At 37.0% G+C, this 17,126-nt stretch overlaps 1 protein-coding gene and 2 long non-coding RNA genes across 7 annotated transcripts in view; 1 reads left to right on the forward strand and 2 right to left on the reverse strand.

Moving 5' to 3' along the window:
• Positions 1-90: 90 nt before the first annotated feature.
• Positions 91-3,966, forward strand: LOC108899471 (uncharacterized). Its single transcript, XR_001963557.2, has 4 exons — positions 91-306; positions 1,470-1,546; positions 3,519-3,616; positions 3,880-3,966. It is a non-coding gene; the product is annotated as an uncharacterized LOC108899471 (long non-coding RNA).
• Positions 3,967-4,926: 960 nt separating this feature from the next.
• On the reverse strand, positions 4,927-10,193 carry LOC108899470 (uncharacterized). The gene is made up of 5 exons (XR_001963556.2): positions 9,973-10,193; positions 8,250-8,313; positions 7,491-7,659; positions 6,598-6,653; positions 4,927-5,059 (listed from the first exon to the last, which is right to left on the reverse strand). It is a non-coding gene; the product is annotated as an uncharacterized LOC108899470 (long non-coding RNA).
• A 2,057-nt stretch (positions 10,194-12,250) lies between these two features.
• ntrk1 (neurotrophic tyrosine kinase, receptor, type 1) overlaps positions 12,251-17,126 on the reverse strand; it is a 57,768-nt gene continuing 52,892 nt past the window's right edge. For all 5 annotated transcript variants that reach the window (XM_018699911.2, XM_051076218.1, XM_051076219.1 and 2 more), the window contains 2 exons: positions 16,839-16,997; positions 12,251-13,819 (listed from right to left, as the gene is read on the reverse strand). In XM_018699911.2, the coding sequence (XP_018555427.1) occupies positions 13,634-13,819; positions 16,839-16,997 (345 nt within the window). In that variant the 3' untranslated portion in view covers positions 12,251-13,633. The remainder of the gene's footprint in view (positions 13,820-16,838; positions 16,998-17,126) is intronic.

Raw genomic sequence — 17,126 nt, forward strand, 5'->3', positions numbered from 1 at the left:
GGTAGGCGTACCAGCTAACCAATCAGGGCTAGTCGACTCAGCCGACCAATCAGCGTCTGTCTGCCGTTGTTGGCTGGAATGTGTCGTAAATCGCGCCACACGAGACGAGAGCAGAATGGTGAGAGACAGTCCGACAAACAAGCAAAAATACAGTGTAAAACCAATGTTTAAGTCTTCGTCTCTTGGCCTCAGTTTCTTAGGACTGTGTGAAAGTTCAATATTGAGAAGTATGGACGCTAAAACAAACGGTGGAGCTGTTTTTTGTCGAATACAAGCGAGGACGCTGAACACACCTGCAGCGTGAAGGTAAGGCTAACGAGCTAACTAATTACCGAGCATTAGCGTTAGCATTGGCATTAGCGTTAGCATTGGCATTAGCGTTAGCATTGGCATTAACATCAACATTCTCTTTTAATGATATTCTTTAGTCGTATTTGCATGTTTTAGTCGTTTTTGTTGCATGAGTTTGTGTTTCAATGGTTAAAGCATCCCTGACATGAGATATGAGTTCCTAACGTGGATGGATAATAACATAATGGTAGTCTGTTTCCAACTCCCTGTAGCTTTTTTGTGTCTCTTTGCAGTCACTTTTCGTGTCCTTGTAATTCAGAGCATTTGCAGATATGTTTTGTCTCTTTGTGTTAGTTTTGCATTGTTTTGCGTCTCTTAATAGTCAGCTTTCTGTTCTTATACGGTCTTGTATCGTTTTGTGGTCATTTTTGTGCGTGATTGTTTCCGTTCCTGGTCATTTTGCATATTTTTGATGGCGGTTTAGCATCTTGTTGGTATCGTTTTGTGTTTCGTTTTGGTCGTTTTGCATTTTGTGATAATGTTGTGTCTTTTCGGTCGCTTTGCATCATTTTGTTTCATCGTGGCAATTTAGCATCTCTTTGTCATGCGTCTCCATTTTGTAAATATTTTTTTATTTAACAATGTAAGACAAAACAACAAAAATACAGAGAAAATTACTAACTAAATGTGTGTAAAGAAGAAGAATGCTTTGGTATCCTAAACATAAAAAGACTAAGATATAAATGAAGATACCTTCAAGATATCTTTCAAATTATCAGTTGTATTGTTTATGTGTCAGTTATGTTTCTGTATGTAACTGACTGTGGTGGAAGAACTGTAGTTGTAACAATACCACAGTGTACAAATACTGCTACAAGTTAAAATCCTGTATTCAAATATTTATTAAAATGAAAGTGATAATTATGGACTTCACAGTAGTTTATATGATTGCCTTGGTGACTAGATAATACACAGAAAATTAGGATGGAAATTTAAGGTGGAGCAAGTTTTGTTTGTTTTTATTTTCTTTTAATTGTTGGTCCCAGCCTTTTAAGGATGTGACCATTTTCTGTAATGTTGTGGTTTAATTACAATGCTGATGTTGGATTAAACTGTTGACAAGGAATAGGTAATAGTCTATTCATAATTTTCTTGTATATTTCTCTTATTTCTTCCAGGTATCACCACTTTATCCCTGAGTGCAGAGACTAAACCAGAGGAGACAGAGCGCAGACTCCAGGACCACTTTTACCAGGTAATTCAGAAATGGCATTACACCAGCTGTCCACCAGAGAGTGCTGACATTAGCACTTAGGCAAGACATAGAAAGTATCAGATGTAACTCTAATCTTAAACACTTTTAAAACCAAGAAATTAGTGTGTGTATATTTGTGCATACTAGGGATGGGCATTTTTATTACTTTTTGAAGTCGATGAATCAAGCCAATTTAAGACGATTAATCATGACGTCATAATTAACACGTGCTCTCCACCCACACCAAAATAATGTAGTCATGTCGAGTCATGTTTTTTTGCACTGTAGTGTACAGATGCACTAACTTTACATCCCAAGCTCCATCAACAACGCACCTCAGACTAGTTCTCAGCAGTGTGTCTCATCTGTGCTGAGAGACAGAACAGAAAGCACAGAACCCAAAATCTTAAAGTCACAGCAGGTGACAGTGATATAAAACTCAGACGTGAGAGCTGCCAATGCATCAGCTTGCTACTTTCTTGGCTTCCATCAGCTTCCTTTTCAGAGCTGTAGCTGCATATTGCCTGAAATTATTTAAATCACCAAAGTTATTTGTTATTTGTTCCTGTCGATAGCTGTCACATGAGCATTTAAGTACAATAAAGTGTTTTCCGTACATTTCTGTACAACATTTTCACCCGACTACTTTCATAATGTTTCTTCTTAAAGTCACATCACAGTCACTTTATATATTCTTGTAATGCTAATCTTAAACCAGATGAGGATTTTTGTCATCAGATGTCAGGATCTCCAGTTATCAGAGAAACAAGATGAGCAAGCGGTTTTTTTTTTTTTTTTAAATATGAAACTGCTTTACTCAATGAGGCCTCAGTGAATAATTCAGCTCCCAGTAAAATCTCCTGAATGATGAACAGTGAAGGGATCCTAACCTAAAAACAAGCTGAGCATCTGGAAACAACGTGCGCTAATTTTAGCAGCAGCTCGGTTATCAGCCCGCAGGCCCTTATTAAACAGATTTTGAATGTGAAACTACTAAAACACTAACTTCTGCCAAGACCATCAAGCACCCCCCCCCCAATCCCAAATGCCATAATTCGCTTCTTTTTATTGTCAATGCCTTTGTAGGGTGTACTTGTGTCTCAACATGCAAGTGTGTGCAATTGCATGTCCACATGAGCCAAGAACAAGTGCTTCTTAGGCAACATTTTTAGTGTCCAAGAAAAAATTTCCCCATGGCATTTAGTGTATGGAAAATTATTCATTAAAAGATTGTCATGTAAACAAACTAGATTTTAACTTCTGTACATTACTGAATATTTGGTCGTTATGATCAAGGCTGATGATGGTTCGAAAAATCACACTCAGTGAAAGTCAAAAATAATATATAATATTTTCATTACAGTTTGTTTGACACTGACATTTTTGTTCTCAGTGTATGATAATAATGCATCAGAAGCAGTATTGATGTTAATCATTGGGCATATCCCAGACTGTAATAATCAAAAAAACATTTTCCCCTCAACAGCTAGTGCATGGAAAACAATAATTGTTTTGTTCCTTTCTTTCCCTATAAAAACATCAAGAACATTATGTAAACTAACTGGAATTTAAAGATCTAAACCCCTGTAATTGAAGGGGCAATTGTGAATTGTGAGCGTTAATGATAGAGAGTACAGTCTAGACCTGCTCTATATGTACAGTGCCTCGAGATAACTTCTGTTGTGAATTGGCACTATATAAATAAAATTGACTTAATGATGGTTAAATAAAATGACTCAATGTTAATATATAATGCTTTTTATTGCAGTTTTTTTTTTTTACCCTCAAATCTTTTTTATTTTTCAAAATGGTAGTAGAGTTAAGGATGTGGCCATTTCCTTAGACACACTGATAATGTTGTGGTTTAGCTATAGTGTAGAATTTTTATGAAGGTGTTGGGTTAAATTGTTGATGAGGAATAAGTAATAGTGAGTTGATCATTTTCTTCTGCATATTTGTTTATTTCCTCCAGGCACCACCACTTGGTCCATGAGTCCAGAGAACAGAGACTAGACCACAGAGGCCTCCAAGTAGTTCAGAAACATCTACTGTCCACCAGAGACATTCGCAGTAAGATATTACATTGTATATATTAATTTTCAATAATCGATTTGTTTGAAATGTTCATATAGTAATAGTATTCTCTTTTTGATGTTTAAATTCTTCCAGTTCTTTAAATTGTATTTATTTCTTCAAAATGTAAGGTTAAAAATGACTGACTGTATAATATTGAAAAGATAATGACCAGTTAAGCATTGTCAGAAGTAGTCATTTTTAGTTAATTTGTGTTCTGGATTTTAAATAAATGTTTTTTGTTTTTGTTTTTCTTTCAGGTGAATTCCCAGAAACCACTGGATCCAGTGAAGGTAGGAAAATATTTTTATTTCTTCTTCTTCCACTTCTAGACTGTCCTTATTCCTTTTTAGAACAAATTTGAATGATTGTGATCAGTGATGTTTTAGTAGGAGTGCTACCACTACTACGTTCTAAATTCAGCAAAACTTTTTAATTAACTACTTTTCTAAACTATTTACATGTCTACAAGTTATCACAGTAGAGACCATGGTTGTGTAACTGTCTCAAGTTTAAAAACAGATCAGGGAACAAAATAGTCCTGAAACTTTATATAAAGAAAACTACTTATTGTAATATGAGTAGAATTACAAATTTTACAGAGAAACAAAAACCCATTATGACAGAAGTAATAATTACAGTAAAAGTATTTCTGTAGAGATTTATGTTAAAACCAAATTATTTTCTACTAATGTAATAATGGTTTTACCTTCAAAATTTCTTAATTAATTTATTTGTTAAAAGAATACATTTTTCTCACAATGTGGTTATAATAGAAAATAAAATCCAGTGTTTTTATTAATACAAATTACTATTACATTATTATATACTGTAACTCTAATCACATAATGACTTAGAGAAATTAAGGTCTTACTTTATATGTAAAACATGTAAATTATCAATTGACATTGTCAAGGTAAATGAAAAGTAATTATAATTGAAAATAATTCATTCTAATAATTTAATAATGGATTTTAACTTAAATTACAACAAAACTACTTTTCTGTAATTATTACTTCTATTATGTGGGTTTTTGTTTCTTTGAAAAATTTGACGATTGAACTTATTTAAAAATTGTATTTATATTTTAATAGTTCAAAGTTTCAGGAGTATTTTGTTCCTTGATCTGTCTTTAAACTTCAGACAGGGACACACTCATAGTCACAACTGTGATAATTTGTAGACATGTAAATAGTTTAGAAAAGTAATTAATTACAAAGTTTTGTTGAATATAGAACATAGTAGCAGCAGCACTCCTACTAAAACATTACGGATTACAATGATTCAGATTTGTTCTAAAAGGAGATAAGGACAGTTTAGAACTGGAGCAGTAGCTTTATTGATCAGGTTCAGTGATTAACATGTGTTCTGTCTCTGCAGGAGGAGGAGGAGGAGGAGGAGGAGGCGGCGGCGGCGAGAGCAGCAGGTGAAGTTCTGGACCTGAAGTGGAGGAAAGAAAACAACAGAGTGATGACATTAATTAGAGGGGGACACTGTCTCTCCACCCCTCACCCACCTCCCCACCCTCCCCCCTCCCCCTCCCCCCCTCACCCACCTCCCCCCTCCCCCTCCCCCCCTCCACTAGGAGGCACTTTGTTTTATTCACTCATTTCTAAGACAGTGTAATGTAGCGTTCCTCAAGCCGACAACTAGTTCTGTTAGCTTAGCTTGTATAGATATAAAGGACTGTGGCTCTCATTGGTGACTGAATCTTTAACATGTTAAAACAATCATGATTTTCCTCACAAAGATGGAAGCTCAGCTTTTACCTTAAGAAATAATTCTTGAACCAAAGTTTTAAACTTAAGACACAGATTTTTCTTTTTTTAAGAATTTAGTGTCGTTTACTTTTCAATCTTTCGGCAGTTTGAACTTCAATCCCCAGAATCCCTCTGCTTATAGTTTGATGATTTAAAACTTGCCAATATTTCGTCACAGGACTCAATCAACCAGCAAATCCCAAAGAGACTTGCTGGTTGATCGAATCCTGTGGATGAGAAAATCAAACAATAAAAATGTGGAACTTTTAAATCCACAAACTACAAGCAGAGAGGGTTTCTGGGTATTGAAGTTCAAACTGTCAAAAGATGGCAAACAAAGACACTAAACTCACAAAGAAACCAATGTGTCTGAAGTTTAAAACTTTGGCTCAAGAACTACATCTTGAGGTAAAAGCGGAGCTTCTATCTTTGAGGAAAGATGACTGTTTTAACATGTTAAAGATTCCCAGTCACCAATGAGAGCCACAGTCCTTTATATCTAAACAAGCTAAGCTAAAGTGACTAGCTGTGAGCGTGAGGACAGCTACATTACACCGTATTAGGAATGAGTGAATAAAACAAAGCACCCCCTAGTGGTCAAACGTCTGTCATTATCTCTGCTGTGGTTTGTTAAATGTCTGGAACAAAAATCAATAAAAGCGTCTTACTAAACTTTTGAGTTGAGTTTCTTTATTTGCACATGAATTATAATTTGTAAAACTAAACTAATTTTATCAAGCAAAAATGCCAAATATTATCTGAATACTGAATGCTGGAAGAATTTGAGAATTTGGCATGTACTAAATAAGATAAAAGTCCTACCCAATGTTTCACACTACCTTTTATTTTGCAGTTACACACATTTAAAAGGTTTTACATTATTTTATTAATTTATTATTAATACTTGCGTCATTAAGAAAATTAACCTTTTTTTTAATTGACAAGATTAAATGATTGTTATTGGAAGCATTTTACATTAAATTGACTTGAACAAAAGGGCAAATGTAGATTAAATGACAAATTGTCCTAAATTAATCTATTTTATACAAACTGGGGAATAAAGCCAGATTAAAAGGTTTTGTATTTTTGCAGCTACAATAGAAACTGATTAATAGTTAACTTTAATTTAGTGATATTTGTTCCAGACAACAGGTTTTAAATGGTCAAAATGCAGCAGAGATAATGACAGAGGCAGACTGAAAAGACATAAACACTGACCTGTAAATCCTCATGTCTGTCTCTTCTCTCTCTGATCTGCTGGCTGAGGTTGAGTCCTGTGGAAAAAATCAGAGACAACAAACATTAATGTAAAGCTGCAACTGTTTAAACCATCAAAAAATAAAAGCACACAGAGTATTGAAATTCCAACTGTCAAAAGATGGAAAAATAAAAGACAAAGTCCACAAAGAAACCAGTGTGTGGACTGGACTTATCAGATGGGACTGAACAAGCTCAAGAATCAAATTAGATTTGTACACAATTAAAGCCATTGGCTTAATGCTGGGTACAGTGAAGGATTCTACTGTGTTTCACTACAAATACCTGCATTCACTGAAGGAAAAGACAGTAAACTAGAAAAATAGTTAATGTGTGTACTCATGTTGAAAAGATTATAGGATTAGTCAGAGGGAAATGCTAGATTCTGCAAATCAAGGCCACGTCCATCGAACACATGGCAACAAAACCAGGCGAGTCACTGGCTCACACACTGGAGTTATTTTCTGTGTCTTCTCAAATGTATCTGTCTGGAGTAAGAAGTTACATGAACTAGAGGAACATGACCTGGGAAGAGGTCATGGCTGATTTGTCATTTCAAGGTAAAAGTAACAAAGCCATGTATTGCAAACCATCACAATAATTACTGACAAAAGTTAAAAGGGACCGAACCAGTACTTTTACTGAAGTAGGATTTTTATGCAGGACTCTCATTTAATATTGACTATTATTACATTAAAGTATTGGTAGTTTAACTGAACTAGATTATTCTCCTATCACAGCTGAGAACTTACTGTGTCAGCCTAATTCAAAATTTACATACATTATTTGTTGTCTGCCTTATCCAGCTGTAGTCTGAGACACTGTGGGTATACTTATTAATATAATTCATTTACCTTGTCAGTCATGTAATATCTCAGTGTTGTCCTCTGGCTCTGGGTCCTCCACACCTTGTGAGTTTTTGTTGTTGTTGTCTCTGGACTTCATCCTCTTCTCTCTCTCTCTGTGTGATGCCTCAGATGATTAACTGGAGGAGCCCAGTCCACTGACACTGTTGTTTAAAGCCTAAAGAGGAAAAAAAAAGGCTAGTGTGTAAATCAGCAACAACCCTTTGCTACTATATTTCATCAATAAAAAAAAACTTTGCTCTGAATTTCTGATATTTTTCAGTCCAACTTTGACTGATACATATAATAACAGAAGAAACAGAAACAGATTTTGATGTGAAGATGAGGGGGCCACAGGCAATTAATTCACAGGCAGTAAATTTTTAACTACTTTGATCCCTTTTTTTAGTACTGAATACACCAGTCAAAACTTTTTGAGTTAGAGCTTCTCAAATGTAACAGAATAGTTCTCTTTTTCTCATAATAATAAATTAAATGCTGTTAGTTGGACAAAACAGGACATCTAAAAACATCACCCTGAGCTATGGAAAATTATAACCAATTATAATCATTTTATCTGGTGCTCTTTTCTGACATTCAAACATGATTCATCAGTTAATAAATTCAATACCAAATTCATTAAATACCCAAGGTTTGCCCGGGGATTTAAACAGTAACACTGAATCAAAAGGCTGAAACAGTTGCTGACATTAATAATTCAGCTCATCAACACAATTTTTAGACTGGGTAAATCTTAAGGACACATACCTCTTTGATCTGTAGAGTGAGAGCTGGCTGTTCCATCCAGGCTACAGCAGCTGAATAAGCAGACCTGGAAAACACAAGTGCAACACTGAAAAACTAATAAACTACCTAATAAAAAACTGTAAGCTTCACCACCAAAACTTCAATAGTGTAAGGGAACATGAATGAAAACGAAACACTAGGTGAATAAATGAACTAATAAAATAAGACTTTAATGGCCTAAGATTTCTACCTGTAACGTCACCTCATACACTGTGACCTAATCTTGAGGCTCAGACTCGTAGAGGGGCACAAAATGAAAATCTAGTTTTCAAACTTATCTGTAACACAAAACTGTACACAATCAGCATGTACACAACAGAGGGTCAAAGTATGACATAAGTCATAAATCACTGCCACGCACAGGCCCAAAGGGCCAGTTGTAACTTTAAGAAATTTATCTATTCTCTCATATTACATAATTGCCTCTACAATAATTTATCATGAGTATAAACAACAACTTAATTAATAACTACGTTTGAAAGGTAAGTTATCAGGGGTGTGTAGCAGTTGCTTTTTTGCATTTTTTTTCCCTCTTTCACCAGTCAAACCAAGCCAGTTCTCTCACCACTCATGGCAGGCACGCCATCGGTAATAAGCCCCACCAACTTCTCCCAGGGTAATTTCATTTTACCTATAGACTACTCCACCACACTGAAAATGGACACATCCAAGAGCTCCACACTGACAGACGAGTCTGCCTTCATGCCTCTTAAAAAATGACTAGATGCAGTGTATCACTATTGTCAGTGCTTTCATCAATGGCTGATTAAAAACCCAGAGAACTGTGCACTTCTTCAGACAGATTTTCCTATTGTTCCCTTACTCTGTCTACCAGAGTGTTTCTTGACAAGCCAACATTGTTAAAAGCCTTTCTCTAGTCAGGGCACACCAGCTTACATACATGCGGCACACAGTATTTTAAAAATACACCTTTTGAAAAACACTTTTAAGTTCAGGCGATTTCTTCAGCCACAATAAGCTAGCTATCACCACTACATCGTTTTAAGATGAAACTTCTGCAAACATATTCTACAGAGACTGCAGGTTGCTTTTTAATTCTTGGACCTTCTGTTGCTTTTTTTGTGGCTAAGGTTAGCATGCTTGTGTATGTATTTGCTCTCCCATCTCCCATTAAATTGTCTTCCCTGTGCATCAACTTTTTTCCTGTTGGACGTTTCGGAGTTACTTTTATCCCCCAACCCCGTCACTGACTTAAAAAAAACCGCTGTAGGAAGTGGCTGATATTGAGAGACAAAATCGCGATGTGTTCACTGTACTTACACAAAGCGACACAGGACTGTATTTAATGATAATCATAATCTTTGAAAGCTCTCGGCCACATAAAAAGAAGTAGCGATCCGAATATGGCCCGTGGGCCTTAAGTTTAACATAACTACCATAAGCACGTGAGAGAGACGAAAAACTGTTTAGCAAAATGACCACCAAGAAACACAAAAAGATCACCACAGCACGCTAAATTGCTAAATAACTAAGAAATGCCCATTGCATTTACATCCATCCACGTTAGGGACCCACAACTCATTTCAGGAAGTCACAGAAACACAAATACGCTCTTACATACGCAATATAAACGACTGAAAATGTAAATAAGGCCAAACAATATTATTACAGGAGAGGGCTAATGCTAACGCTAGCTGCTAATTTGTTAGCTCGTTAGCCTTACCTTCAGGCCGCAGGTGTGCTCAGCGTCCAGATTCACTCGTGTTCGACGCAAACAGCTCTAAAGCTTGTTTTTGCCTCAAGGCGTCTTCAGTAATAAACTCTCTCAGAGTGCTAACAAACCAAAGTGACAAAGCAACGATTTAGATGTTGGTTTTAGGCGTTTTTCCGACATTACTTCTCCGCGGCCCTGCACTCCCATGCGTTTGCTTCTTTTTGCGTCAAGGCCTGTGACGACTGACGTCAAGGCCAATGACAACACACGTTAGCCAACGTCAACAGACAAAACGCTGATTGGTAGGTTGAGTCTGCTTCACCTAGCAACCACTCCCGATTGGTCAGATAGTGTTTTGTTGGTGGCTCAGTGCAGAACCTCAAAATTTAGTAGTAAACTGGCAGCAAAACTACAAAATTAGAGTAAAATATCCTGATTGAAAGTAGCCTGTAAAGTTTTTGCAGGCTGTTATTTTACACATGACTTGCATGTGACTTGACTTACATCAATTAATCTGTTGATTATTTTCTTGATTAATTGTTATAAAATATAATAATATATAAATATATAATATATAAAATCCAAGAAAAAGGAGAATGGTGATGTCTTCAAATTCCAATTTGATATTTTTACAAAATGAAAAATATTGTTTTGATTGTGAATTTGACAAAGAAAAGCATCACTTCCTGATGTTTAAAAGCAGGAACCAGCAAATGTTTGCCAGTATTGCCTAAAAGATTTATTCAATTATCAATTGCTGCTTAGATCATTGCTGTTGATTGACTAATCATTTAATTGTCATCATGGTGGCTATATTCAACAATGCAAAAATACTCAAATTTGTTGTGTTTGAAGCTCAAAATGTCATTTAAAGGTTGGCAGACAACTGCAGATCCTTCATTTTAACGCCTGTCTGAATCTGAGTAGTATGCATGAGTGACCAGCAGAGGGCAGAGCTGTACAACAAGATTGTGTCCTCCCCCACTCTTATCTGTTCATCAGCTTGCATTAAGGAAAAAAAAAAAAGAATTGGCTGCAGCTGCAGTGCTGCAACAGTTTGTGAATCCCCAAAGATTTATCTGCAGGAAAACCAACTGATAGGTGACTTTGGGTAGAAAAATCACACTGCAAGAAATGGTCATTCTAACAAGAAATTTAGTCAAATGTCCTTCAAGCCTCATTATTCTTAAACTGAGAGCCACTGGTGTAAGCTGGTTCCAAAAGCAGATGTTTTTACTTCAGGCATTGAGATGAGGGTCAAAACCTGAGATAAAAGCTCAAATTTATAAGGCATATCACCACAAGAAAAAACACCCATAAAAAACTGTATATTAAATAACATGTAAAATGTGTATTTTGTGAATGTGACTTATTAAAACATCTTTTGAATTTATATCCTTTGGGTAGCTTTCAAATCCAAACAGTTTTGATTAGATAACCACAGAACCTAACTAATTATCACTTTCTATTTTCTATAATATTTTATAGATTGGCCTGCTTTGGTTTGACTCCTGTAGCTTGAACACTGTGCAGGGGTTGTATTCCAACTCGATCATTCTCCTCAATGCTTTACAGGAGAGGTAGTAAAGCACACAGAATGATTTATTATTAGAAGTAGACACAGACCAAAATGAATCGGAAGAAAATAATTACCATAAGAAATCAATATCCTGTGCATTATACGACAAGGTGGAAGATTAAAAAGGAAAGTTTCCTGCTGCAAAGCTCTAATAGGAGTTCCACTTTTAAAATGGCCTCATTTCCAGCTCTTATTATAGTCATATTGCATATCTAACCAGGCTGGAGGCTCGAGTGCTAGAAGAAACAATAAGCCAGACACGAGTCCTCCAAGTGTTTTCATCCCCCTCCCCAGTACACCAGAGGAGGTAGAGAGAAAGAAAGAGACAGAGAAAGGGATGATAGCATTACTCACAATCCATTACCACTCCCTGGAGACGCTCTGCATACAGAGTGATGGAGGGAGGGTGGTGGTGGTGGTAGTGTGAGGTAGAGAGACAGAGAGGTTTGGTTTTGGAGGGTGTTTGTTTGCTGGAGGGCCGGCGGTAAGGCAATATGAAACTTGATTATTCCTTTTCAATAACCGTCTGCTGAGCATCCCGTGGAGACGTCGCAGGTTGCTGATTAGTTCGTCAAAATAATAGAAAGCTCTTGAATAGCCTTGTTAAGATGTCTAACTTTAAGTACAGACGGCATCCCAAATCATTGTTCGTTCTGAAGCATACGATAATGATGGATTGACTGATGGTGAGGGATGTTCCTGCGCAGGCTGCAGCCATATTTTTTTAATCAAGTTTGTTTATTTTTTAAGGGCAGAATACACAAAGTGCTGGAGTTACAATACATGAAGATATATATATATATATATATATTTTAGACATTAATACAGAGTATGTACATTCAGTATTTACACTTAAAGGCATCACAATGGTTTGTACACTCAGTCTTTCACCTTCTAAAAGCTCTTATTTGGTTGAATTTTTTTTTTTCTCCCCGTGCTGGTGGCCTCACCTCCAGTCTCTGTTTCAGTGCCATCTGTCCCTCTCCTCCTGGAGTTTCACTCACTTCAATCCATCTGTTACCTCTAAAACCATCTCAGTGTGTCACCTCCCCACCATTTTGTCCCCCATACTGAATTTCACTGCAGTAGTTCCAGTAGCATGTTTTAACATTTGTACAAAAGCCACTCCTGAGTCACTCTCACAGGCAGGCCACAGGGCGAACTTAAGTTTTTTTTTTTTTTTTTTTTTAGTATATTTTTTTCATATCATATTTGACAGAAAAACTAACAGCCTTAAATGTAAACACAGTAGTTAATATACCAGGAAACACTGCTAATATATGACATTTTGTTCTTGCTTTTGAAAAATATTCATATGATACACTGGAATTTGACACATGAGAAACAAACAAGCTCTCCAAGGTTTTGATTGTACAACATAGCTTATATGTACATTTACTGAAATCCTTTAAATAACCTCCCATATCAAAACATACCAAAATCAGTGACTATACTATACAAATGACTATCTGCTGTCCCCAAATCTGTAAATTGGTTTTCACTTTTGACTCATGATGTGAAGTGCCCTCTCTTGTAATCATCGGTTTCACTTCCTAATTGCCTTTCAACATAAGTGTCGGCTGTAGAGTGGCATAGAACGTACCACAGGTTAGCTGACAAACCTCTGCAGGGACTTCAGAGCCAAAATCATCATCCATCATCGTCTGAAATCGCATTCCCAGCAATGTAAAGCCCATATTCTGTTACTTCAACACTTAATCCATGCATGTCCCTCCATCACGCTGCCACCTCAGATAAACATTAAGCACTTTGGTAAACATTTGACAGGTTTCCAGAGAATGACGGGGCAGTAAACAGGGGTCGGGGTCGAGCCAGGGAGAGGACAAAATTGAGGGAGAAAGGTCGGTCCAAACTGTCTGTCTGTTGAGCATCAAGGCTGGAAAAGCAGCAGCTGGGAGAACTGGGGGAATTAACCTTCTTACTGGTCTTTCAACAGATAAAAGAAAAAGCAGACTTTTAAACATAAACCAAGGGGAACCTGATGGGATTCAAATAATTTTTAAGTCTGAAATCAAAGCTCCAACCTCCCCCAGCCTCTGATCTCCACTCCCTGGTTGCCTCTTGGCCCCTTCATCCCAGGATATCCAGGTAAACTGGTGGGTTTTTGACCAGGGCCAGCAGGCGGCTGTGGATGTCCTTGATGACCATCCTCTGCTGGGGCTCTCTCTGCCAGCAGCCCTGCATCAGCAGGTAAACCTCCTTGGGGCAGGTGCGCGGCCTTTCCAGTTCCCGTCCCTGCGTGATGCATTCGATGGCCTGTTGGGGTAGGAATTTCAAATTATGTTATACTGAAAGGATATAACGTGAGTCACAAGCAGATCTCGCAGTGTATTGTTTTAACTGTTAGTATATAAAAATATGAACATACTTAACCAGTTTATAATGACATAAAATTATACAATACACTTTTTCTTACAATTTAATACTATTTTTGCCTCCCAAGATTTTTTGGAGCTGTTTCACCACCACTTGCAATTTAAATTTGTAGTCACTTTTCTAGTGTGAAAGTCTGAACTAAATTTTAACTGTTGGAGTGACAGACATTACCATCCCTATTTCACACTGTACATAATGGAGACATTGCTTCTAAACCTCAAAATGTTATCTTTACCTTTAACTGCAGTTACAGTAACTCTGGTATCAAACTGTGTCAATAGTTTTGGTTTTATTTTTGAAGATTTTAAGATGTAGGCCTCTAAGATTTCTGTCAGTGGAGGTGGACAGAATTTCCTTTGTGGTGCTCACAACAGTGAAAAATTACATATAAAGAAAATTCTGAGGCAATATTATTGTCACTCTGGATAATCTACAGACTTAGGAACATCTTTTAACCAAAGAAAGTCTTTTTTTAAAAAGACAGTTTTTTCAAAGCTTTAAATAGAATTTGATTCACCTGCATTATATTGAGGTGGTGGCAGAATTCTGCTTTGTATTTGTTTTCTTTGTGAGGGACAATGTACTGTAACTTAATGCTTATTTCTATCTGTAGTCCTTTGACAGATACACACAGTGCTGAATGGGAGAAACAGGCCAAAATTCATTCAGAGAGACTTTTTGAATCACTAAAGTCTCTCTTCTGTGCATCAAGGATATTTTTTTAATAGGCAGACACTTTTTTGGCACAACAGCCTTAGTATCTATAGATCTACAGATATGTGTCCATTAGCTGAGACCTCGGAGACAAATGAGTGCAGACAAAAAAAAAAGAATAACCTCCAGCTTAGACGCTAATGGCTGCAATGACTGATTGAGTTCACACGCTCTCGCTGCTCAGTGAATAAATCACTGTCGAGGATGAGAGAGAGGATTTCCCTGCGCTCTCCATTTGAAGGGTAACTGACTCAATCTCTTCCCCATTGTTAACCCTGGCCTTATCCAACAGAGGAGGCCTGTCAGCTCTGAGAAGTCAGTCAGCCTCTCAGCTTAACAGAAAAGGCTCATAACGGCAGCCCCAAAATGGCCGCTGTCGCCACAGCATGCCACGTCAGTGTTTTGGGATGATTTATCTACGCTACTGCGTGTTTAGGCAACACGATAATTTCACCTGTCCCTCATTGGCCGAGACAGATTGGGTTAACAAGGTTACAGCTCATTGGCCTCGGACAAAAATGAGAACCAATGAGATTAGAATTGAGTGCAAGGGAAAAATGATCTACCCCTCTCTTGAAAGGAGAGAGGGTTTCGGGCTGTAATAGCACCGCTGTGGTTGCAATGGAGTCCCACTTCTTGGTGCTTGAGCTGAAAGGGCTAGACTGCACTGCCCTTAATTACTATGAATTTATTGATTAGTTTAAGAGTGCAGAGCACCGTTAAACTTCAGCAACATATGCTCTAAAGCATCGATGGCTACACTGAAAATGTGAAAGCATGCAGATCTTTTACATAAGTCAGTAGCACATATACCACACTGTAAAAATACTCCCTTACAAGTAAAAATAATGCAATCAGGAAAAAGTACTTAAAACTAAAAGCACAACATGGAGAAAAATATCCATGTGTATTATGCAGCATTTTACTGTTTTAATTGGTTGAGATGGAGCTAATTTTTAACGATTTCATATAGACCTGCAACCAATGGTAATTTTTATTATGGATTAATCTGTTGATTATACTCTAAACTGATCGACTGATTATTGAGTTTTACAAAGAGGCACCCTCACAGGGTCATTTTAATGATTGGGAAAAAAAGAGAATTAAAATAAAATTAATTAATTAAAATTAAAATAATTGACTTGAAAATCAGAAAATCATTATATTTGAGAAGCTGAAACCATTAAATGATTATCAAAACAATTTGAGTTACATCCCAGTACTGCCAAAGGCACCATAATATTTCAGGCTGCCATTTGAGATAGTTTCTGAAAGATAGTTTCAGTTTCATATGTTGAGGTTTTCAGATCAAATTCAATTACCCCATGCCAAAATAAGTTCTAATGTCTGACAGGGAATCTGATCACATAGTGTTGGGTTCAAAACTAAGCACTAGCACCTCTGTCGAGAGGAATCTCTGGATTTTTCTCTCCACTGGCCACGCAAATAAAAAGTTTACTTTATTAATGTCCTGCTTTAATCTCGCCTATTTGTGTACATTTTGGAAAGTTGGCACCATTAAAAGTATGCTGAATTAGCTTTAAGAAGTTCCTGTTTCTAATGTATCCATAGATGTACAGAAAACTAGAACTGGATTATTTTGATGCTGAGGAAAACTTAAAAATGCAATTCAAGCTCTGCCGTTATAAGGAACATCTTCGTTCTGTGATTTCTAAGCGTGTTTATGTGTATTTTGCAATGGAGGTAATTTCATCCTCAGAAAATGGAAGTGACACTGATTCTAAATATATGTCTGTGATGTCTGTGTGTTCAGGTTTGACTGAATTATGAAGTTGCAGCAGTTGAATATGTGAGCGGGTGAAGTTTTTACCTGGCCTTTATCACAGACTTTATTTGTAAATACTGACTGCAGCCCTGGCTTCCAATTTGAGACTTGGCCATTATTTGGGATGCCATGAGTATTTTAGTTCCAACAATGTTGAACTATTCCTTTTCCTACCTGGAACAACATTTTCTGAGTGGCTGCACAACACAAGAAGTAAGTGAGAAAATGTCTTATTTGTAATTTGTTTGAACCGACCCTGTACATGAGGTGATGGAGGCTGTTTGTCTGAATGTTTCTTTGATTGGTAGTAACAAGACTAATCAAACACAACAAAGAATGAATTATGTGCCAATAAAACAATACACCTTAGCTGTTGATTAACTTTCTGTCCCAACCCACCTCACTGTTGGACAGCTGGTACCAGGGCTGTTTGCCGTAGGTGAAGATCTCCCAGAGGACCACGCCGAAGCTCCAGATGTCGCTCTCCGTGGTGAATTTCCTGTACATGATGCTCTCCGGGGGCATCCAGCGGATTGGCAGCATGGTACGACCACCCACCTGAGGAGGAAGATGAGGCATTGTATAACTAACTTTACATCCAATACAAATAAACATGCAAGAGAATGTAAAGCATCATAAAGTCAAAAGGTTAAAAATGTAAACATTTTGTCTTTTTCTGGAATTAAG

Source organism: Lates calcarifer, linkage group LG15 (assembly GCF_001640805.2).
Source record: "Lates calcarifer isolate ASB-BC8 linkage group LG15, TLL_Latcal_v3, whole genome shotgun sequence".
NCBI lineage: Eukaryota > Metazoa > Chordata > Actinopteri > Centropomidae > Lates > Lates calcarifer.